The sequence below is a fragment of the Pseudorasbora parva genome, chromosome 25 (genome assembly GCF_024679245.1).
Source record: "Pseudorasbora parva isolate DD20220531a chromosome 25, ASM2467924v1, whole genome shotgun sequence".
In the NCBI taxonomy this organism is placed as follows: Eukaryota; Metazoa; Chordata; class Actinopteri; order Cypriniformes; family Gobionidae; genus Pseudorasbora; species Pseudorasbora parva.
In genome coordinates, this window is record NC_090196.1 from 832,947 (window position 1) to 856,945 (window position 23,999).

Consider the following 23,999-nt stretch of genomic DNA (forward strand, 5'->3'; position numbering starts at 1 on the left):
AGAGACAGAGAGAGAGAGAGAGACAGAGAGAGAGAGAGAGAGAGAGAGAGAGAGAGAGAGAGAGAGAGAAAGAGAGAGAAAGAAAGAAAGAAAGAAAGAAAGAAAGAAAGAATGAAGGAAAGAAAGAAAGAAAGAAAGAAAGAAAGGCTTTTCTTCAGGTGAGTGCTCATGCTAGAGATCCTGTGAAAGATTCGAGAGGGAGGCTGTGATTGGTGGATAAAGGGTCAGAGGTCAGAGATTTTAATATGTTCAAACCTTCAGTGCTTCCTACACACCCGGCGGGGGAAGAAGAGGATGACAACATTAAATGACAGACCAGAGAGATGAGCTGATCGTGTGTGTGTGTGTGTGTGTGTGTGTGTGTGTGTGTGTGTGTGTGTGTGTGTGTGGTCATGTGATCAGACCTCCTCGTCCTCGAAGCCTGTGAGATCCCACTCATAGTTGAGACGCATCTGTCTCCTCTTCCAGTGCTCCATGAAGAACGCCGCTGAAACACACACACACACACACACACACACACACGCCGGCATTAATCACACCGACAGCAGGAAATGAACTCATCACACACCTGAGGAACTGCTGCTAAATGTAGCCGATCATGATCAAATATTAACGTTTCGATTATGAAGGGGACTAATAAAGATGAGAGCAGCTGAATCCGCCGTTGACGTGATCGAATCTCTGTCCGAGAGCTGAAGCGGCAGTGCTGTGTTCCCTCAGACCCGCGCTGATACGTGTATCTTTGTGTTCAACAGCTGGCATGTCTCTCTTCCAAACAGATGGAAGCGCAGTAAATCTGGTGTGTGAACTTCTGCCCTGCAAACAGAGCCCAAGTCACGACTTCCTGTCCAAATCCCTCAGCTCACGACACTGAGCAGAGAAGCCACACACAGATGATGAAACACAGCAGAGACGCTCAGTTTAAACACAGTCCGTTCAGCTCGGGACTCTCCAGCAAACACAAAGGCAAACGGACTCCAGGCCGCACCTGACAGAAGAGGAGCTGCAATGCCACTCAAACTGCAACTCAACTCATAATGAAGAGAGTTTCTGCCTAAAATAAGATAAATAATCTGCCAATGGGGTGAGAGAAATAATCGGGTCTTCTGTTTGGATTAAGATTATTTTTCTCACCCCGTAGGCAGATTATTTATCTTATTTTAAGCAAAATCTCTCTTCATTTTGAGTTATTTTTCCCCAAAACAAGACAATTACTTTTGCTTGTCTAGTAAAATCTTCTTGTTTTAAGAATTTTTAGATGTTTTTACTCAAAACAAGACAAAAATACTGAGTAAGAAGAGCATTTTTTGCAGTGTAATGTTATTTAAACCGTGAACAGATGGATAGCTGGGAATGGCGGTCAGTGGCGGGGAAAGGGTTAGCGTGTCCCTGTTATAACATCATCAGTACACACACACGCTTTGAGGGTTACTCTTTATTTTAGCTGTTATGAGCCAGGTGTCCATCCAAGGGTTTGGTTTTGCGCATACATATGTTTACCGATATCACTGAGGGAAATTATGGCTATTGATTTTTTTTACAATCTTTTTCCGTTTAACTTTAGCGCATAAACTCTATTACGATATTTAAAATGTCGCAAAAATTAGTTTGGAAAGAGTTTTGTTCGAGAGTCACATGGCAGAATTAGCCTATAGTGTCCGCGTGTGGCGTCGCTCCCATTACCGCAGCGGTTCTCTGTAAGGCACTCTAAGGGCCCTATCTTGCCCCCAGCGCAATTGACTTTGTACACCGCCGCATGTGTCATTCCTATTTTGCACCCGCGCAAAGCGTGCTTTTCCCTCCACAGAAGCACGTCGCTAAACTAGTGAATGAACTTGCGCTCCCTGGGCGGTTCAGCGCAAAAGAGGAGGCGTGTTCCGGCGCAAACAATCCCTGGGGCTATTTTGCTGTTCCATTAAACAATTGCGCCACTGACCAGAAAAAACCTGGTCTAAAGTCAGCGGCGCGTTGCGCGTTGTTCATTCTGCTATTTTAAGGGCGCATGCTTGACCATTATGTATAGCATGCACAACACAAAATACACTTTGCTCATGTAATCTACACAGATGCAAGTTATTTTTGCAAATCATAAACTGTTACACTAAAAAAATATTAACGCATGAGATGACAGAAATCATAGTGGTGTGCCACGAAGATGTGAAACAATAGGCATAAATCTAGCTGACAAATTATTCAATTGTAGTAATTAAGGATCAGACCTGTTTGCCCAATAGTGGCAAGACATATATGTATATAAGGACATCTGACAAACTGGTTTGTCCGTCAAGAACCAGGAAAAAAGAAATCGACTTAAAAACTGAAAAAACTGTTTAACCGACGCTATTTTGGGTGTGTTTCTCCATCCCCATACAACACAACTCCTCTGTCTTTCACTGCTCTTCAAGAACATCAGTCTCGTCGGCTGTGAACCGCTCCTGGCGTGCACCTGGTAAATACGCCATAATAATAGCGATCCATAATGGAACTTGCGCAGCTGCTTTTAAAGGGAATGTTGGATGACGCTCTGATTGGTTTATTCACGTTACGCCCAAACCACACCTATGAATAATGAAGCTACTTCAGACCAACCCATTTTAGATTTGCGCCGGGTGCAAGAGCCATTTTATTTAGCCCTATTATTAAATTGTATATTAAATTATTGTATTACTATTGGTAAGAATAGGACATGTTACCTCTCAAATATCATTCATCCTTGTTTTAGTAATTTATTGTTTTTTAGAATCTAATAAAACTTCATAATAATCATTAAAACTTCAGAAAAACAATATCTGAGCCGTTTCTGAATATTGCTTGATCAAGTATTGATCTAAACTGTGTTCACAACGAAGTCAAACAGAACATGTTTCATGATTATGGCTTAATTTAGCTTATACTATATCATGAAGTTATAAAATGGATGAATATAGTGCCTTGGCAGATCGTCAGAAATAAAAATGAACGAAGGCTGAGAGTTTCCAATACCAACACAACGAAAGGTAAAATACACAACGGTACGTCTGCATCTGAATAAAGACAACTAGTGCATCAGTCAGCCATGTCCAGCGTGAGCTTTCCGACGTGATGACGCAGCCCGTGGAGCAGCGCAGGAGGAGGATTAGAGGTTAAAAACTATATAAATGTGTGTTAGTGTTGATAATGTGTGCTGGTTTGTGTGGATCAGACTCTATTCCTCTGGATCATCAGAGTCTCTGAAGCTCTTCCTCTGATTATATGGAGGAAAATCCCAGAATGTTTTCCTCAAAAACCTTCATTACTCCACTGAAGACAGAAAGACATGAACTGGGATGGCGTTGGGCTGAGGAAACTATCAGGACATTTTGAACTAATCCTTAAACAGCTGTGTGCTTGTGTGTGTGTGTGTGTGTATATGCTATTTACATATTAATGCATTTACGGCACTGTAAAATTAGTTGGTTTAACTTAAAAAAAAGTAAGCTACCTGGTTGCCTTAAAATTTGAGTTCATTGAAATTAAAAAAATTGTTGATACGATGAAGGAAATTAGTTTAAGAAATAGAAACTCAACATATTATTGAATCTGAACTACATAAAAAACTGTGATAAATCATAAAAATAGCACAATTTGGCGTTTCACTGCATCATCACAAATAAAACACACAACTACACAATATGCTTACAAAATCTTTTAATAATATTTGAATAAAGGTTGTCGATTCTTAAAAATGTTCAGTTTATTAATGTCAAATTTTTATTTTCAATGAACTCAAAATTTTAAATGTGTTAAAAAGATCTAAAAATACTGGAACTGAAAGCATTACTAATAAAATATTAACTTTTATTTAAGGTTTTACAATCCTAATCCAAATAGAAGTTCTTTTTTAAGCGAAGCTTGATCTCTCTTATAGGCTACGTCCACTAGAAGATGGAGAGAATACTGCTTTATCTATTGTACCGTAGACAAATCATCATATAAACAATTTCATATTAGTCAACAATAAAGCAAACTAAATAAATACCCACTGAAGTAAATAAAGGAACTAAAAATTCACATCAATAAGTAATAATCTACGACTCCTCACAATCACATCCGTGTGTGCTTCTCAAACGACGGACACTACAGTCTGCGGAAATCTGCGCGCGCGTTAGGAGCGTTCACTGTAAACACACGAAAGAGCTCGTACTGTCAAATGATGAAGCCCTTTTAAAGGACCCTGTGTGTGTGTGTGTGTGTGCTGACGGAGATCTCACCCCACAGTGCCATGAAGATGGAGAAGAAGACGGTGGCGGGGTTATCGAACAGATGGCTGGCGCGGGCCGTCCCGCACGCGGTGCTCAGGTTCCAGTAGCTGCACACGCGGTCACACAGCGGACACATGGTGATGTTCTTCCGCTGGTCACAGATCTCCATACTGACAAACAGAACAAGCGCTTCAGAGATACTAACACAAGACTTTCGTTTCATTTCACTCCGTTAAGTTCCCACGCTCATGGGCAAAGCTTCATCTAACAGTCACCAGTGGTGTTGAGTAACCAATTACAAAAACTCTCGTTACTGTTATTGAGGAGCTTTTCTCAGAATTGTACTTTTTAAGTAGTTTAAAAACAGTGTACTTTTACTTGAGTACATTTTAAGTGATGTATCCCTAAACCTGCTGTCTCTACATTATGTTAAAACACTTTACAATCCGGGTGCACTAAAACCCTAATTCACGAGTTCCCACTTACATCAAATTAAATAGAGTAAAGATTATGCGTATTTGGCGTGCTGTCCAGGGGAGGGCTCCGGGCTCGGATTTTTGCCCGAACCCAGAGTATCCCCCCCCCCAGTGATAAAGATACTCTATAACTAGACTGTAATGTTTTATGGATTGTGATGGCATCTGATGAGAGTTTATTAAATTGAAGTGAGGAGATGGGGTGGTGGAGGGATGCTAAAATAAAAATGGTCAACGAGAGGAGGTAAATCTGTAGTATAAGTACACCTCCTATCGTTGATCAGATTGATTAGCTTACCATGCTCCACCTGTGTTTAATTAGGTTTAATTATCTGACGTGCTCCCCTTGTTAATTAGGTTTGATTAGCTGATGGCTCCGTTGTTTAATTATCTGTTAGTGCTCCTCCCGAAATTAGTTAATAAAACTTCACTTAATACCACAACAAGTAAAGTCATAACATAATGAAACCTTTATAAATCATCAGCTAATGATTAGTTAAAGCAGAAACTGGAAGCTGAAATGCATGGCTTTGACCCCTTGTGGTAATTAACACATTAATTTACATTATTAGTTAATATATGTTATTAAGTTGGCATTAATATGTTATTAATGCCAACTGCCCCCTCGATATTGTTCCAACCAAGGTGCTCAAACAGGTCTTTGATACTGTAGGACCATGCGTCCTCTCGCTCATTAACAGCTGCCTCAGCTCAGGGACTGTCCCAACTGTCTTCAAGCACGCAGTGGTCAGACCACTTTTAAAAAAACCCAACCTGGATCCCGACATTTTGTCTAATTTTAGACCTGTCTCTCTTTGACCATTTTTATCAAAGGTCCTAGAAAAAGTTGTGCTATCACAGTTACAGCCTTTTATAGAAAATAACTCAATTTTAGAAAAGTTTCAGTCTGGTTTTAGGTCACGACATAGCACTGCATAACTCTGTGCTGCTGAAAGTCCACAACCACATCCTTCTATCCCTTGATGCTAAAAGATCTGTGCTGTTGGTGATGCTGGATCTTACAGCAGCTTTCGACACTGTGGACCATTCAGTACTTATCGCCCGCCTTGCTCAACAGGTCGGCCTCACGGGTTCAGTCCTGCAGTGGTTTCGCTCCTACTTGAACAACAGGAGCTTTTCTGTTATGATAAATGAATTTTCGTCATCCACTGCTCCTCTGTCCTCTGGAGTGCCACAAGGATCCATTCTTGGCCCTGTTCTATTTTCACTTTACATGTTACCTCTTGGTTCCATCATTGCCAAGCACAATCTTTCTTTCCACTTATATGCAGACGACCTCCAGGTCTATATGCCTGTGCTTCCAAATGATGGTTCAGCTCTAGACTCCTTGCATAGTTGCCTATCTGATATTAAACTATGGCTTTCACGAAACTTTCTTCATCTGAATGAGAGTAAAACGGAATATATTATTTTTGGTTCCCCTATTTTACACCACGATTTATCATCAAGCACAACCCCTCAAGTTAGTGTGGCAATAAAGAATCTGGGGGTGATGTTTGACAGAGATCTGAATTTTAACAAACAAATTAACTCTGTAGTCAAAGCAAGCTTTTTCCAGCTGCGACTTTTAGCCAAAGTAAAGCCTTTTCTGTGCCGCAGTGATCTGGAAAAGGCAATTCATGCTTTTATCAGCTCACGCATTGATTATTGTAACGCACTCTACACTGGCATCACACAGTCTTCACTCCATCGTCTCCAACAGGTACAGAATGCAGCTGCTCGTCTTCTAACCGGTACATCTAGACACAGCCATATTAGTCCAGTTCTCTGTTCCCTCCACTGGCTCCCGGTTCGGTACCGTGTTGATTTTAAAATTTTAATGTTTGCCTTTAAAGCTCTTAATGGCCTTGCGCCACCTTATTTATCAGAGATTTTAAGTGTCCACCGTCCAAACAGAGCCCTCCGGTCGGCTGACCAGATGAGGCTAGTTGTTCCGAGGTCCCGGTGCAAGCAGTGGGGCGATCGTTCATTTGCTTTTGCTGCTCCTAAACTTTGGAACACTCTACCAGTAGACCTGCGTGTTCTTACAGACCTGGCCCTATTCAAGTCCAGGTTAAAAACGCATTTATTTAAACTGGCTTTTAACACACAGTAGCACTGTGGCACTTTGAATTTTATTTTTGAATTTTATTTTTGTATTTTGTGTAACTGTTCCTTTGGTTATTGCTTCATGTATTAATATATTATTTATTGTAGATGTTTTTCTGTTCTAAATGTAAAGCACCTTGGTCCTCCTTTTGGTTGTTGGAAGGTGCTATACAAATAAAGTTTGATTGATTGATTGATTAAGGAATTAATACATATGACATTTAAATATATTAATGATGATGAATGTTGATTAGTTGCTGATGCAGTAATCATTAATAAATGGGTTAGTTCTCCATTAGTAATACATTAACTCATGATTATCTGTGCTTTAGTGAAGCAGGAATTAATGCAGATTAGTGCACCCGTGTTGTAAAGAGTAACCGATATTTCCTTATGGGTTCATTTCTCAAATATTTCATGGCTGTATTTTTAGTGCTAGCAGTCAAAAATAACAAGAAATAGGCCTAGTCAAAGAAATATTGAAACACTGTTGGTAATTTCATGTTTGTTGTTGTTGTTCTTACTGAGAATCATCCATAAAAGAGTAAGTTATATTTTTTATTTGGAAGGTGGACTAACATTCATGGCATAGCACTCACTACTCTTGAGTACTTTTAAAAGGGCTGCTTTTTACTCCTACTTTGAGTAGTATTTAGGACTGGTACTTTTACTCTACTAGAACTACATTTTTAAACAAGATTGTATAACTATGAAACAGTTTGAGGTGTAGTTTCTGGATAAAAAGCTCAGGATCAGTTCCAGCAGGCTCTTCTCAGCCTATCATAATATCCTGACAGGGACAAACTCCAGAGGGACTTTCAGACAGATGTTTGGTTTTATATGCTCTTTCTCAGAGGATGAACTTCCTCTTGAGCAGTTCGAGGCTTTATGCTCAGGATGGGCGGCTCGCACTTTATTACCCAGCAGTGTTCTTTGGCGTCACAGAGCAAGAAGACTGTTCAGGAACTGAGCTTGACTGGGACATGAGTTAATAGTAGTTCCAGTTATTAAAATAGAACATGTCAAAGATGTTTTGGGGAACTAGACTCTAAGATTTGCTGGGTTATTTTTACCCAGACTGCAGGTTTTTGCCTGCTGGGTCATTGTGTTGACTTATTTTTAAAAGTGTTGGCTTCCTAAATAGACCAAATGTAATTGTTTATCAATCAACATGTCCTCCATCCAAAACGCCTTTGTCACCTCCTTGAAATACGACCTATAGGAGCGTTTACTAAAGTTGTGCTCCTATTGACAGCATGACACTTTCATTTTAAAGCATTTTTTTCCTTTTATATGCATCATATTTCAGGGTTTGCATAGCTCAGTTGGTAAAGCATTGCAACAACATGTGATCATAAGATCGTGAGTTCGATCCCAGGGAACACGTGCTCATAAAGTGTGTATGCACTATACACTCACCTAAAGGATTATTAGGAACACCTGTTCAATTTCTCATTAATGCAATGATCTAATCAGCCAATCACATGGCAGTTCTTCAGTGCATTTAGGGGTGTGGTCCTGGTCAAGACAATCTCCTGAACTCCAAACTGAATGTCAGAATGGGAAAGAAAGGTGATTTAAGCCGTTTTGAGCGTGGCATGGTTGTTGGTGCCAGACGGGCCGGTCTGAGTATTTCACAATCTGCTCAGTTACTGGGATTTACACACACAACCATTTCTAGGGTTTACAAAGAATGGTGTGAAAAGGGAAGAGCATCCAGTCTGCAGCAGTCCTGTGGGAGAAAATGCCTTGTTGATGCTCGAGGTCAGAGGAGAATGGGCCGACTGATTCAAGCTGATAGAAGAGCAACTTTGACTGAAATAACCACTCGTTACAACCGAGGTATGCAGCAAAGCATTTGTGAAGCCACAACACACACAACCTTGAGGCGGATGGGCTACACCAGCAGAAGACCCCACAGGGTACCACTCATCTCCACTACAAATACCAAAAAGAGGCGACAATTGTCACAAGCTCGCCAAATTGGCCAGTTGAAGACTGGAGAAATGTTGCCTGGTCTGATGAGTCTCGATTTCTGCTGAGACATTCAGATGGTAGAGTCAGAATTTGGCGTAAACAGAATGAGAACATGGATCCATCATGCCTTGTTCCCACTGTGCAGGCTGGTGGTGGTGGTGTAATGGTGTGGGGGATGTTTTCTTGGCACACTTTAGGCCCCTTAGTGCCAATTGGGCTTCGTTTAAATGCCACGGCCTACCTGAGCATTGTTTCTGACCATGTCCATCCCTTTATGACCACCATGTCCCCATCCTCTGATGACTACTTCCAGCAGGATAATGCACCATGTCACAAAGCTCCAATCATTTCAAATTGGTTTCTTGAACATGACAATGAGTTGACTGAACTAAAATGGCCGCCACAGTCCCCAGATCTCAACCCAATAGAGCATCTTTGGGATGTGGTGGAACGGGAGCTTCGTGCCCTGGATGTGCATCCCACAAATCTCCATCAACTGCAAGATGCTCTCCTATCAATATGGGCCGACATTTCTAAAGAATGCTTTCAGCAGCTTGTTGATCAACGCCACGGAGAATTAAGGCAGTTCTGGAGGCGGAAGGGGGTCACACACAGGATTAGTGTGTGTTCCTAATAACAGGGATGGGTGGGTGTAGTTGTAAATTAAATTAAATATTTTTGCTAAATGGAAATATGACAAATGGTGGTTAAAAAGTCCACACATTGCATTAAATTGAATATGCAGTTTGATCAGTAACGACAGTCATGCGTCATTTCATGACGTCAGACGTAACACGGCACTGTCTTTATTTTTACGCCAACTAGAGGGTGCATGACTTTAAAAGGTAAATATAGGTCGTAATAAGGTGCTAGAAAAACGACCTATTGAGTCAGTTTGACCCTTTTTGAAGTACAGTTAGTTATTAATATACAGCATTGGGTGCATTTTCTGTTTGAGAGTAATAACACGTTAATAATAATAAGTGCACATGTGATTGTGTGTTGATCAGCGTCCACTGACCTGGGAATGTCGTCATCAACAGTAACACATCCATAGAGGAACACAAATACGCCGACTAAGGAAGCAGGGATCAGCATCTGGGTATAAACCCCAAGCCAAGCGAAGTAGAGGCCGATCTTCTCCCCGAAGTACTTCCTGAAAGGAGCGAGCGATTACTGCTGAAGCTGCTGCACTGAGAGCCGTTTGAGAGAGTCTGAGACGTACCTGACCAGGCCGATGGGCTGGTACTTATAGAAGACGCTGTAGCTGGCCCACTCTTCATACAGCAGCTGAAACACACACACACGATCACAGCTCCTTCATTGAGTTTCTGAAGCGTGCTTCATTTAGTTCATTTAGCAGACCAGACTCAGTCCATCAGCGCATGAGGAAAAGCTTCATGAGCCGAGCTGAGCGTGTCAGATAAGAGAAACACTGTGCAGTGGGTCTCCACACTCTTAACAATAGTGTTTTATTGGCATCAGTGTTTCCATGAAGAACATCCACAGAACCATTCAATGGTTGAAAGTGGCTCACTGAGGCATGCGAATATCTCTCAATATGACAACTATTAAGTTGTAACCATCTCTTAGCTCTATATCTGTATGCTTGAAGAAAACTTTTAATATTGAATACTTTGATTCTAGTTATTGTTTGCACTTAATAATATCTATGATGAGTTTGTGGGAAAGAGTTCAGTTAAGAGGTCAAAAGAAGCTCATGTGCACTAAGGTCTTAAAGAGACAATCATACAGGAGAGAAGCCAGTCAGTCTATTACTAAATATGATAGTTCATACTCAGAGAGTAGAAATTAAATGACAATCATTACAAGTTAAAGATTAGTTAAAACATTTCAAATGCACATGCAAACTATTTTTCTAGTCATGTATTTCATCATTGAGGATTTCTTAAAAATACTATGTAAAATCTTGTCTCGTCTTGTTCTCGTGAGATTGGTGTCTCGTCACACCCCTAGTTCTTAATAGTGGAAAAAGGTTATTTGGATTTTTTAAACGTTCTTCACACTCTAAGGATGTTCTTTGGGGAACCAAAATGCTTCTTCTCTGGCATCACTGAGAAACAGCCCTTTATTATAAGAGTGCAGGATCAGGACTGGAAACCTGATGGATATTGTGACGGATAAATTGTCTTTTGTGTTCTGCACACTTTAGCTATGTTTACACACACACAAATAATCGTGTGTAAAAGTGATTGGATTGATGATTCAATCAGACTGGAAAGTCTTCATGTAAACACCTCTATCTGTCTGATCAGATCACATTTTATTTATAGAGCACTTTTAACAAGTCCAATTGTTTGAAAGCAGCTTCACAGTGTTAACAGGAAGATAATGCAACGGTATTTGATTCGTCTGTACAGCCGCTCTGGTGTAAACGGGGATGTTATCCAGCTAATTTCAGTTATCATATCCATATATTGTCAATGCGGGCAGATCAGTAATATAGTTGATATTTAGGTGTCCCCAACTGAGCAAACCAAAAGCCAAAGGCGACGGTGGCAATGAACCAAAACTCCTCCGGGACCAGAATGGAGAAATAAACCTCAGGAGAATGCAAATATACTGAATGTGAATCAGACTGCAAAATTTAAACAAAGGGTTCAAATGAACAGAGCATCCAGAATATGAAACCGGATTGGTTAAGATTAATTGATTGGTTTAAGTGCCATTTTGTCAAGCAAAAAAAATTGAAGCAAAAAAATAAATAAAACGTTTTGGAGGTGGGACAATTCTTAATAGACTTTTCACTCCATGTCTGCAGTTATATTTCTCTAGTCATCTTGAATGTCGAATTGTCAATAAAACTAAAAAAAATTGAGAGAACACATTTTTGTTGGAACTCACCATTATGGAGATCAGTGTTCCCTTTGGTTGGGCTCTTGGAAATTAATTTAAATTATTGTAATTCTCAGCGATGCAATCCAAATCACAGTTATTTGGTTTCAAAGGAAGGGAAGTAATAAATTGATTTAATCCCTCTACATTTATGACAATATCTTGCTTGAGACACACACAGCATCAAAACCCAACAATGAAAGCTAAAGTCAAGAGTAAATTCAAATGAACCTCACCTTCCTGTCATTTGGCTCAGCGTTTTCCCCTTCAACATCTCCCTGTTAGTGGAGAAAATAATCTGTCATATCCTACAGATCACTCCAGTGCTATTAATATGTCCATTAATCAGCTGAGTGTGTGTCACTACAGTAATGGCAGAGTGTCGATCAGCTCTGGACAGATCCAGAGACTCACATCATGAAGTGGATACGCTGCCAGATAAACGCCGCTCCCAAGCAGACTCGTGATCCCTGGACAACATATCAGAAGCATTATTCCCTCAGCCACAGGTTTGATGCTATTCAATATTAAAACCACACAATAGATTTCGAACTGTATAGACGAAGCATTAGCTTACCCATGCTAAATTTGGCTTTCGTGCACTTGGTTCGCTTCAGAACTTCACACACCTAAAGCAATGCACATGATAAAACTCAGAACATTCACATGATCAAATATGGCATCAATACTGTGCATAATACTTTATACTTACTAACGAACTTCTAGTTTTACTGTCGAAAAAGGAATCTCTGTCGGACAAATCAAACCTGTAAAGACAAGAGGTCAACGATTTGTGCTATTGTTTTTTAGAAATCACTAGAAATCTCCTGTCCGTCTTCACACACGTCACGCTCTGAGTTCTGTTCGTGTGTTTTTCTAGTTTAGTTTTGATATGTTCAGTTCGTGTGGGCCTGAGTCTCATCGTGTTATCCCGGTCAGCTGTGTCTTGTTTCTTTGATTGGTTCTCTGTGTATTAAGCTTGTGTTTAGTCCTGTCTTGTTGTCTGTTATCGCTGCTTTAAGTGGTTGTTCTGCCCGTGTCCTTGTATCCGGAGATCTGTTTTACAGTAAACCCTGAAATCTGCTGCAATTGGATCTACTTCCCTTGCTTCCCCTGTGTGACAACATGAGAGTGAGGACATTTAGGCAATAATGTTTTACTATAAGGCTAGTTTGCCTGGCAGTGAAGTTCAATACACTATTAAATATTATTAATACTTCAACTTGTTTGTTTCTGTGATTTTTTTATACACGCTCAGCTCACTACTTCCTTCAGTTAACACTGGACTGTGCCGGCGATGCACAGTCAAGAAAAGAAACTGATGAACAGCAAAACTCAAACACTAGAGAAGCAGCGAGTACCAGTGTTTCCGAGCGCTTGAGTGAGCGGGTTAAGAGATGCACACGAGTGGATACACTGGCATCTTTGTTTCAGTGTAATTATACATCATTTATAGTTATTATGATGGTAACTACATGTAACGTGTGTAACATGAACACTGGATAATAGTGTTACCGCACATTTTTATCTGTCAAAACTTTACAAAAGAAATGAAGGAAGCACACAGAACAAAATTTGGACTTTTTGATTTGTGAGTGACAAAATTCAGCTCACACTTCAGACTTTATAACTCACACTTGCAAATTTATATCCTACAATTCTGATGAAAAAGTCAGAATTGCAAGATAATTCATATTAACAATAATAATAATAACAACAAGGAATCAGACCAAACATTTTTTTTGTTTCTAGCCCTTAGGGGTTAAAAGTTATAAGCATAAACATGAGTGAAACTTTGGACAGGTGGTGGCGCTAGAGAGAATGAGTTAGAGACTCCAAATTTGGTGTGATTACTATTGGGACTATCTTCTATCTGTGTGCCAAATGTCATAACATTCCTGCAAGCGGTTCTATGATGGCCAAAGACTTCCAGAGCTGAAGAAGAAGAAGAAGAAGAAGAAGAAGAAGAAGAAGAATCTAATAATATCTGTGATAATGATAATAATAATAAACGTGCAGTTCTTCCAAAAAAAGTTTTTTTCTCACAATCGCAAGTTTACATTACATTAATGTAATATAATAATATATTATAAAGTGGAAAAAGTCATAATTGTGAGATAAAAGTCTCACTTAGCTTTCTTGTATTGGTAACACTTTAGTATGGGGAACACATATTCACTATTAACTACGACTTTGCCTCAATAAACTCCTAATTTACTGCTTATTAATAGTTAGTAAGGTAGTTTGGTAACACTTTATTTTAAGGTTCAGTTATTAACTATTAACTAGTGTCTTATGATCATGCATATTACTATGATATTGTCTGTTTATGAGCTCTTATAAAGCTCATATTAATGCCTTATTCTGCATGAGCTTATTCTACATCCCTTAACCCGACCCAATACCTAAACTTAAACGCTACAAAAACTACCTTACTAACTATTGATAAGCAGTAAATTAGGAGTTTATTGAGGCAGAAGTCGGAGTTAATAGTGAATATGTGTTCCCCATACTAAAGTGGCATTTAAATTAGGTATTGGGTCGGATTAAGGGATGTAGAATAAGCTCATGCAGAATAAGGCATTAATATGAGCTTTATAATGGTAAAAAAACAGACAATATCATAGTAATATGCATGATCATAAGACACTCGTTAATAGTTAATAACTGAACCTTAAAATAAAGTGTTACCCATGTTTTTATTCTGTGGCTGACACAAGCGTCCATGAGAAAGAAGTAAATCAGATGAATAAATATTGATCAGATAGGTAGATATTGAGAGGCTGCGTGTTCGTCTGTACTCATACTTGTGTCTGAATGTAAACTGAAGGATAGTGGTCTAATCAGGGCAGAAAGTCTTCACATTGAAACCTGCGCTCAGTGAGAATAGGCCTAACAGCACATCAGGACACTAACAGATGCTGCTTCTCTCTGGAGAACGGGTACGACAGGTGCTTGAGTTTCTGCGGCCGGTTCTCCTCCAGGTTGGGATGGAGAGGGTCCGTGAGTTTGCTGATGAAGGCGTTGATCTTTTCCATCACGCCGCTGCTGCGTTTGACCTCATACACCTGCAGCAGGAGCACAGCGTCAGCAGACACTCACCTCACCTCTGCTCCTCACCGGCTGTGCTAAACAAACCGTACCTTCCTGGTGGGCATCTTCAGCTTCATGAACTCCGCCTCGCGGCACAGCACGTTCCACGGAGCGTGGATCTTCACGAAGCCCATTCCGGGAGTCTTGGTCTGCAAACACACAAGCAGAATCATCTGTGTCTGCTTCAGTCAGAGCCTGAAACTAGCACAGGCTCGTCCTGAAACATGGCTTCATTTCCCGGAGGACTGATATAAAGCCAGAGTTCTCGGAGCTGTGTTTACTGAAGCACAACAGCTCCAGCGCCACAGAAGAAGATTTATGAGTACTGACCACTGATGCTCGGACACTTCTTTATCATGAATCTCACAAAACTTTTCTGCATTCAACTGGAAAGAGTAGATTATCTTAGTATTAAAAGGTTTTTAAACTATACTTGCAGATAATGTAATATTATTCAAATTAAAAATGTAACGAAATAAAATGTCCACTTGAATGTCCTTAAAGAGAAAAAACTTTCATATTTACAGCACAGGCCAAAGTTTGGACTCATTGCTATTTGTAATGTTTTTAAAAGAAGTGTCTTCTGCTCATCGAGCCTGCATTTATTTGATCAAAAATACAGATTTTTTTTTTTTAATATTGTGATATATTATTACAATTTAAAATAATTGGTTTTCAATGTATTCTACTTTAAATGATGATTTATTTCTGTGACTGAATGTTGAGGATGGTTCCTCCAGTCTTCAGTGAACATGATCCTTCAGAAATCATTCTCAGATGTAAGGGCTAATGTCCCACCAGCCGGTTGTTATCGCAGAATAAACCCCTCCAGAGAGATCAGGACCCCGAGGCGAAGCGGAGCATCACTCTGAAGGGGTTTATTCTGAGATAACAACCGGCTGGGTGGACATTATCCCGCTTATTACACGCCTACTAGTCTCAAATAAATTACACACTAAATATTGTCTTGAGATTAAATATTTGATTAGCTCTTACGCAAAGCTTCCGCGAAGAACAACAGTTCCAGACTGATTTAAGCCTTTATCTATCGCTGCTAAATGTTGAGAATGAATGCTGAAAGGGTTAGTTCAGCCAAAAATGAAACCAAGCCTCTGATTTACTCACCCTCAGGTCATTATAGGTGTTTATGACATTCTTCTGTCAGACAAATACAATCAGAGTTATATTTAAAAAGTCCAGGCTAACGTTAATCCCAGCAGTAGTTGGAGCTGTTTCTGAAGTCCATTAAATGCAGCTGTCCGTCAAATAACGTGCTCCACACGACTCCGATGGGTTAATAGAGCCTTCTGATTCCAATCGATGCGTTTGTGTCAGAAAAATATCCATATTTAAAACGTTATAAAGGAAACCTGCCTTGAAGTCTTCCATTGTAACCCACGGCTGTTTAAGCCACAAGATGGCGCCAGCGTTAAGCACAGAAGTAGAACCGGTCGAGATAACTCGCAGTACCCGGATGAGCGGTGTGTGTTATCTGGGAATAACATACCGCTGGAATGCGCGATTGACCAATCAGAATCAAGTATTACACAGAGCCGTGTAATAATTAAGATTAATTAATTACGGGACTTTAACGCGTTAATTAAGATTAATTACGCAAAAAAAAAAAAATTTAACCACACTTATTTTTGCACCGCGGAACGTTTTTCAATGAATGAGTTTCGACGGACCGATTATACTGGAACACCAACTAGCGCTCACGACGAGTGACGACAACAACAAACCACAGTGAACATGAGTGAAGAAGCTGATGAGACAGCTCTGCTTGGCCCCGTGGATGGGAAATTTTGTTTAAAAAAAACGAAAGAATGGAAGCCTCGACAAGAGCATGGTTGTGTGCAAGCTAAACAACAAGGAGTTAGCGTATCACCGCCGCACATCGAGCCTCAAAAATCACAAATATGCTTTTGCTACACTTAATGGCAAACATTGCACTGGTCTGCTGGACTAGATAAATAAACAATATTTTGTTGATTAAGCTTATGATTCAGTCATTATTCAATGGTATACTAAAAATACACGTTAAAAATTACTTCTCATTGTTCTCAGGTCAAATATTTGTATGCAATTAAAATGCGATTAATTTCGATTAATTAATTACAAAGCCTCTAATTAATTAATCGAGTCCCGGCCCTAATATATAACATTTAAATATGCTATTAACATAGTACTTATATAATATTAAGGGAGTGTCCAATTACAGTAAGTGCAGATAGGCCACCTGATTGGCTGTTTGCAATAACTCCGCCCACCAGTGTCTGACTGAGCCAGACAAAAAAATGACACAACCTGTGTTTGAATCTGCCTTTTTCTGAACTCATTGTTCTCCTTTTACTATTAACAGATGTCAGTGGGCGGAGTTAGTGTAACTAGCTTTTGGAAACAATGCAGCCTATAGTGTAAAAAGACACTCTGTATAATTATATACACTGAACATGTTTTTATTGCATCCTTACACTGAGGTGTCAGTGTCTGCCACATGTGTGAATGGCACCTAACATGTATTCGCAGTTGTTGCTGCCTGTATTTAAAGAGACAGTGCACCGGCAGCACGGCCGTGAAGAGCTGCCAAGAAGCGGCGGCAAGAGGTGTTGGAATCAGGAAGCGAGGCGGGTCAGATTGGGTTTCCTGCACACACAGGATGTGGAGCATGTGCACTACTATGAGCCCTACATAGACCGCAGCACAGCGGATCCCATGTCCGAGTCTCACAGCCAAGACCAAAAAAACAAACAGCTGCTATCATCATTACTTTGGCCAATTAACAAATTCATGACGCTTTGCGGGGCATTTAAAGACAAAACCACATGACCCGGACTATACCTGCTCTCATAACCCACGTGCTAGAACAGGTGCACATGTACAGCTCATTCATTCACATTAAACACTATACTAATGTGTGTGAGGGGACTTTAAACGCAGAAATAAAACTCGTTATTGCTAATAAGGCTGTACACACACTAGAAAACGACCAAAAAGAGAGAAAGGTGTTCCCAGCACATGCACACCTGTTTGATCTGACCTTTTGAGCCGATTTAATGTTATTTGGGATCATGTGTTGCCACTTTCCCACTGTTGATGCTGTGCCAAAACCGCTATCAGGTGACACACCCAGTGTGCTTTAAAAGATCTCCCCTCCTCACTGGAAGGCTGTTCAGAAATAAGGATGCCTGGAGATTTGGGTGGGCAATTACTTTAACGTGACAAATCAAATGTGCTTTAACACAGTAGCTGGTTTTGCTTTATATTGTAGGCAGGGCAATGCTTTAGAATACCGTTCCATCATTAATTAATCACATTATTAACAATCTAAATAATATTAACTAACAAGAAACTATAATTAACCAATTAATAAAGGGGTCATGAGCCTTTCCCTTGAGCCTTTGATATAAAAGGTCATATATAAGAATATAATATAAGAATATCCTGTAAATTTCTGAGCTGAAAACTTCCTGAAAAACTTTTACTGGCAACTTTATTTTTTACTGAAGATCCAGCTCACGAGGGTAAGGTGTTTGTTTGCTTCCTTTAACTCTGGACTCGTTTGTAATCGAGACTGGATTTGCAGACAGGATGAGATTAAAAATGATGCGGTGGCTTCTGGATCTGATAGGAATTGTGCAACACACTTATGTGAGTAAAACATGTTTTTTAGATGTGCTAGTATTGCATTATTACAGATCGGTTGACATCTGCTGATTATGTGTCAAACTATACATCGCTTCCCACGCTGTCACAGGCTGAAGAATCCTTTGTGTTTGTGTCCTGCGATTCGGTATCAGACTAGGAGTCGAACATGTATGGGCGAATCCTTCCGGGTGCCGTTTTTCCACATTGGAAGTTTTCAACACAATTGCTGACGTGTACTGACAGGGGAGCAGAAGCTCATTATAATATACAAAACTATTATTTAATCATATCAGTGGGCGTTTACTTCTAAGTCTTCAGTGCGGCATGCCCGTAAAAACAGAGAGTTCAGGAGAGAGCCTCAAAACCAGGGTAGAAAATAGACTATTACTTCTTCATTAGGATGTTTCTGAATGTAAAAACCAGGCGAACGTCATTAGTTGACCTTAGACAACATTATAAAAAAATTAAAGAGCCAGTTCATGTGCTTAGCGGAAGTTGGTAGTTCTCTATTAGCTAATCAATAACTAAACATATTTTCACATCTCCTAGAGAACTACTATATTGTATATCTTTACTACTATTGATCTTCCCTTTAGAATTAATTATACAATATGCATTATTCATGTTAATTATTAACATGTATATACACTCATCTAAAGAATTATTAGGTTTATTATTATTATCGCCTTCAGAACTGCCTTAATTCTCCGTGGCGTTGATCAACAAGCTGCTGAAAGCATTCTTTAGAAATGTCGGCCCATATTGATAGGAGAGCATCTTGCAGTTGATGGAGATTTGTGGGATGCACATCCAGGGCACGAAGCTCCCGTTCCACCACATCCCAAAGATGCTCTATTGGGTTGAGATCTGGGGACTGTGGCGGCCATTTTAGTTCAGTCAACTCATTGTCATGTTCAAGAAACCAATCTGAAATGATTGGAGCTTTGTGACATGGTGCATTATCCTGCTGGAAGTAGCCATCAGAGGATGGGCACATGGTGGTCATAAAGGGATGGACATGGTCAGAAACAATGCTCAGGTAGGCCGTGGCATTTAAACGATGCCCAATTGGCACTAAGGGGCCTAAAGTGTGCCAAGAAAACATCCCCCACACCATTACACCACCACCACCAGCCTGCACAGTGGGAACAAGGCATGATGGATCCATGTTCTCATTCTGTTTACGCCAAATTCTGACTCTACCATCTGAATGTCTCAACAGAGATCGAGACTCATCAGACCAGGCAACATTTCTCCAGTCTTCAACTGTCCAATTTTGGTGAGCTCGAGTGTAAAAGCTGCATTGATCATTTGCAGTTGAGGGTAATGCATTATAAGTAACTTGAGTTACGTAATCAGATTACTTTTTCAAGTAACTAGTAAAGTAATGCATTCCTACTTTTAAAATTTGCAACAAAATATCTGAGTTACTTTTTCCAAAAAGTAACGCACGTTACTTTCCTCACATTCATTTGACTAACAGCCCATTAAGAAAAATGAAAACTGCAGATGTGTTGTGTATGAACAGGTTATAGTAGTTCTAAACATGAGCATTTATCTCATTTGCATAATAAAGATTTAGTACTCAAATGTCAAATGCAAAATCAGAATACTATGCAAACCTCCAATAAATAAATATTAAATAAAAAATGCTTTATGCATTTAAACTACCTTTATTGACCAATGTCATTTGCACAAAAATATTACTTTTTTAGAACACAAAAGTAACCTAGCACATTACTTTTCTTAAAAAGTAACTAAGTAACTCAATTAGTTACTTCTTAACCCTCAGGAATCGGCTATCGCGCCGGCACGATAGGCTCACGTTTTTTCTCATCAGTGCCAAAGAGACTCAAATAACTGTCGGTTTTTATAATTCAGGCAACTATTATACATCATTATAATCTGTTAAATTTCTATTATTTTTCTAGTAAAGTCACAAATGACTTTGCTAATGCCCACGGAGCGCGCGTTCTTTTAAGATTCAAATACTGACGCGCTCCATGCGAGAGCACAGTGACGCCCACATCCACTCAACGTAAACTCAAATAAACACACCAACACTTTACAGCGGCTTGAGACGCGCTGAGGAATGATCGTGGAATAATTTACCTGAGAAGAAGCTGTTTATTTCTAAGAGCAATGAGGATTGTGAGTTAAGTTTATTCTGTTAGTGTAACGCAATATTGTAATGCAGTCATTTTCAAAGTACCTTTCCTCAACACTGCTCATTTGTTCCTGTGTCTAAAGTGTTACCTATTCTGCTCCTCTAATGCGAGCTGTAGTTAGTGTGTGGTGTTCGGAGTGTGTTCAGAGCGGGAGAGAAGCAATACCAATCAGCATTCAGGACCACGGCAGGCAGCATGTGTGTTTTGAGTCAGGTCTGCTGTGTGCCATGACAATGTGTGTTTTGTGCTGAAGAGAAACAGCTGAGCTCAGCCGAAACACAAAACAAACCTGCGGCAAACAAAAGCCCTGGACAAACAGGCGTACCTCCTCGTCTCGCTCCAGCTCCAGGCCCATCTCCAGCAGGCTGCTCTCGAACTCTTCCCTCCGCAGGGCCTTGTCTCCGGCGTGGTGGTCCGCGCTGAGGTCGGGCGAGCCCAGCTCGGGGTCTGCAGGAGGGGGCGGGCGTCGGCCGCGCCGCAGGGTGCGTGTGAAGGCGTTGTCCCTCAGGCGCGACGAGGCGGCTCTCGAACTCTTCTTGATGGGGTAGGTGAGGATGTAGTCCACCTGCCTCCTGCCGTCCTGGAAGTAAAGACCCTGCCGGCATTGAGTGTTCTCCTCAGGAGTGAGAGACTTCAGGAGCTGAGAGGAGAGAGGAGGCCAGAACATCAGTGAGTGAGTGTGTGTGTGTGTGTGTGCCAGTCAAAGGTCAATATCGCAGCGTCTAAACTCAACACATCAGCTCTAAGTGTTCGCCTCATTGTCCCGAGTCATGAGGATGATCATTACCCGTCAGAAGTTCTTCATGGCATTTGTGGTAGTCATGAGATCAAGGCTTCTGCTGAAATAAACTGTGGCTTTTTTATCATATTCTTTACAGAACGACGGGCACAGTGGACGGTGAATGAAAAGGAAGAGTGACCGCTGAGTCAGCAGAAAGTGTTCACATGTCCCTACATCATTCTCAGACCGGCGTTCTTTCACAAACACTGGGAAATGTCCTCGATTAAGTCAGAGAGTTACTTTTCTATAGAATTATTTGTGAAAAAAAATTTAAATGCCTTTTGTCAGTGTATTTGCTGTTAATGTGAAAAGCAGCCGGCTGGTAAACGGATTGTACAGCTTGTCTGACAGGATCTTTATCATTGAAGCAAACTGGAGGACATTAAGCTATGTATATGGACACACGTGATCGTTTGAGTTTTTAACACACTGAAGAAGGCACGTTTGGGCTGATATACAGTGTGTGAGTGTTATTAAATCTCTCTAGTGTGTAAGAGATGAGTGTGTATTTACAAACATAAACCTCTGAAATCTTGGGAAATGAACATGAACTTAACCAGATGTTATCAAAGACTATAGGGACACAATATAAATGACTTTAAATAAATCTGGTTATTGAAAATGTACACAATAACAAATAATACAAAAGCTTTAATAGACAATTATAAGATGCTCAGCTGTCAAAATTGTGGAATATTTTTTAAATCTTTGTTTTCATTTTAAATAGGCGTTTATTTGAGGAAATATAAAGTAAAACCAGTTACATTGTGAAATGTTATTACAATTTAAAATACAATACTTTTATGGAAACTGTGATATATATATCAATTGAATGTGTTATTATAGATATAATGATCTGCCAAATCAATATATATTCTTAATCATAAAAATAATTTGACATGAAATGTTTGACTGATGTATTTTACACACACAAAGGAATAAATGTTGTGCTAAATGCCAGCCTTTCTCTCTCTCTCTCTCTCTCTCTCTCTCTCTCTCTCTCTCTCTCTCTCTCTCTCTCTCTCTCTCTCTCTCTCTCTCTCTCTCTCTCTCTCTCTCTCTCCCTCCTCCTCCTCCTCCTCCTCCTCTTCTATCCAGTAAAATCATGAGTAATATTGCAGAATGCACTGATGATCTATGAATATACCGACCGGTGTTGACCATTAATGTGAGGTTCAACACGACTCATTCAGATTCATTCATCTCTGTGTAGTTCAATATTACCATTTGTGAAAGCTATAATTATTCCTCCTATAGCTGTGGTAATATTTCATAACTTCTCAAGACAACGAAGTGTCCAGGTTTGGCCACACTGTTTTAGTGTTGGAGATGTCAGCTCCCGTAATGATGACGGATCTGAGTCATGTTTGACACCCAGACGCTAATACACTGTTAAAACACGCTCGACATGCGTTACCTTGAACTTGAGACTGTCAACTATGGGCTCTTATTACATCTGTGGGAACCACAATTAATAAGCAATAATATGACCGTTATACATAATGTTGACAATACACATGTGAGGTAAAGTAAGCAGGTTTCAGTATCCCTGTTTAGAAGATAGCTAGGTGCGATGTGTTGCCTGTAAAATGCACTCTGGACTCCAGCACAAACACACTATGCGACAGTAATCTTAGATAGAAAATATTTGTTGAAGTCCTAATTTATGAGGTCAGCTTTTTTTGTAGAGCGACTGCAACCGATCCAGCAACTGCTGACTGTGTCATGGGGTGTAAGATTTCCCCTGGCATCCGCCTTCATCTTATGGGAACATGCACTCATATTTTAAGAACAAAAAGCATTAGTACATATAGAGCTAGCACATGCTCATTTACTGTAGCTATGGCTCTATATGTACATCATGTACTTTTATCAAATGTCAATTAAGCCATCATTAATTGTCATTAATCACAATATTGCATATACATTATTAAATATGGGGTATAAAAGTCCTAAATCTTCCTGAATATTCATTGACACATGCCACACGCACCTGAAATTTGCCATGAAAGAGCACATCCCTAAAGAAGTGTGCTTGCTTGCAGGCTGCCTGAGGTTGAGATTCTCCACTTTCATTCTCGGTTAAATCCATCTCCCAATCCCAGAAAAAAACCTGCCTCCGACCTGTTCTCACACTCCCCTAATTTTCAACTCTGTTCTCTGTCTGTCTGTTCTTTCTGTCTTTAAGGTTGAAGCAAGCCGCAGGTCACCAACTGATCCCTGTTGTTACTTGAGAGGAGTGAGAGGAGCCAGCAGCTAATATTAGACTCAACTATAAAGCCATACATCAAAGCTACCAAGATGCCCTCACTCACACACATCAGCTCAGTCTGAGTAAAGGATACTGGGGGAATTATGTCCACATAACTAGGTATGTAATTTTTACCTCTGTAAAATCTCTGTAATATGGAAACCTGTTTCCGCCACGGAATAAATATATATTTTTAAATGTAATTGTGACTTTTGCAGTTCTCCAGTGTCCCATCTAGTCTCCTTCATCATGGATGGTCCTATTCAGCTCAAAGTCTCCTTTATGGCAAATGGCCGAGTCCAGCTCTAAGCCTCCTTCATCATGCTCGTCGGACCAAATATTGATGAGGCACTTTACCTCCTCATTGCTCCACAATTGCCCTCTAACGTTAACATTACTCATTTTGGATACACTGATCTT

The 23,999-nt window shown here is 40.1% G+C and overlaps 1 protein-coding gene across 1 annotated transcript in view; it reads right to left on the reverse strand.

The window, feature by feature from the left end:
• Window positions 1-23,999, reverse strand: part of LOC137064736 (anoctamin-1) — a 54,539-nt gene that overhangs the window by 17,007 nt on the left and 13,533 nt on the right. Inside the window, exons 3-13 of the mRNA XM_067436227.1 lie at window positions 20,873-21,187; window positions 14,782-14,880; window positions 14,555-14,706; window positions 12,351-12,405; window positions 12,216-12,267; window positions 12,053-12,108; window positions 11,875-11,916; window positions 10,008-10,072; window positions 9,804-9,938; window positions 4,230-4,390; window positions 405-487 (exon numbers count right to left, since the gene is read on the reverse strand). Of these exons, the coding sequence (XP_067292328.1) occupies window positions 405-487; window positions 4,230-4,390; window positions 9,804-9,938; window positions 10,008-10,072; window positions 11,875-11,916; window positions 12,053-12,108; window positions 12,216-12,267; window positions 12,351-12,405; window positions 14,555-14,706; window positions 14,782-14,880; window positions 20,873-21,187 (1,215 nt within the window). The remainder of the gene's footprint in view (window positions 1-404; window positions 488-4,229; window positions 4,391-9,803; window positions 9,939-10,007; window positions 10,073-11,874; window positions 11,917-12,052; window positions 12,109-12,215; window positions 12,268-12,350; window positions 12,406-14,554; window positions 14,707-14,781; window positions 14,881-20,872; window positions 21,188-23,999) is intronic.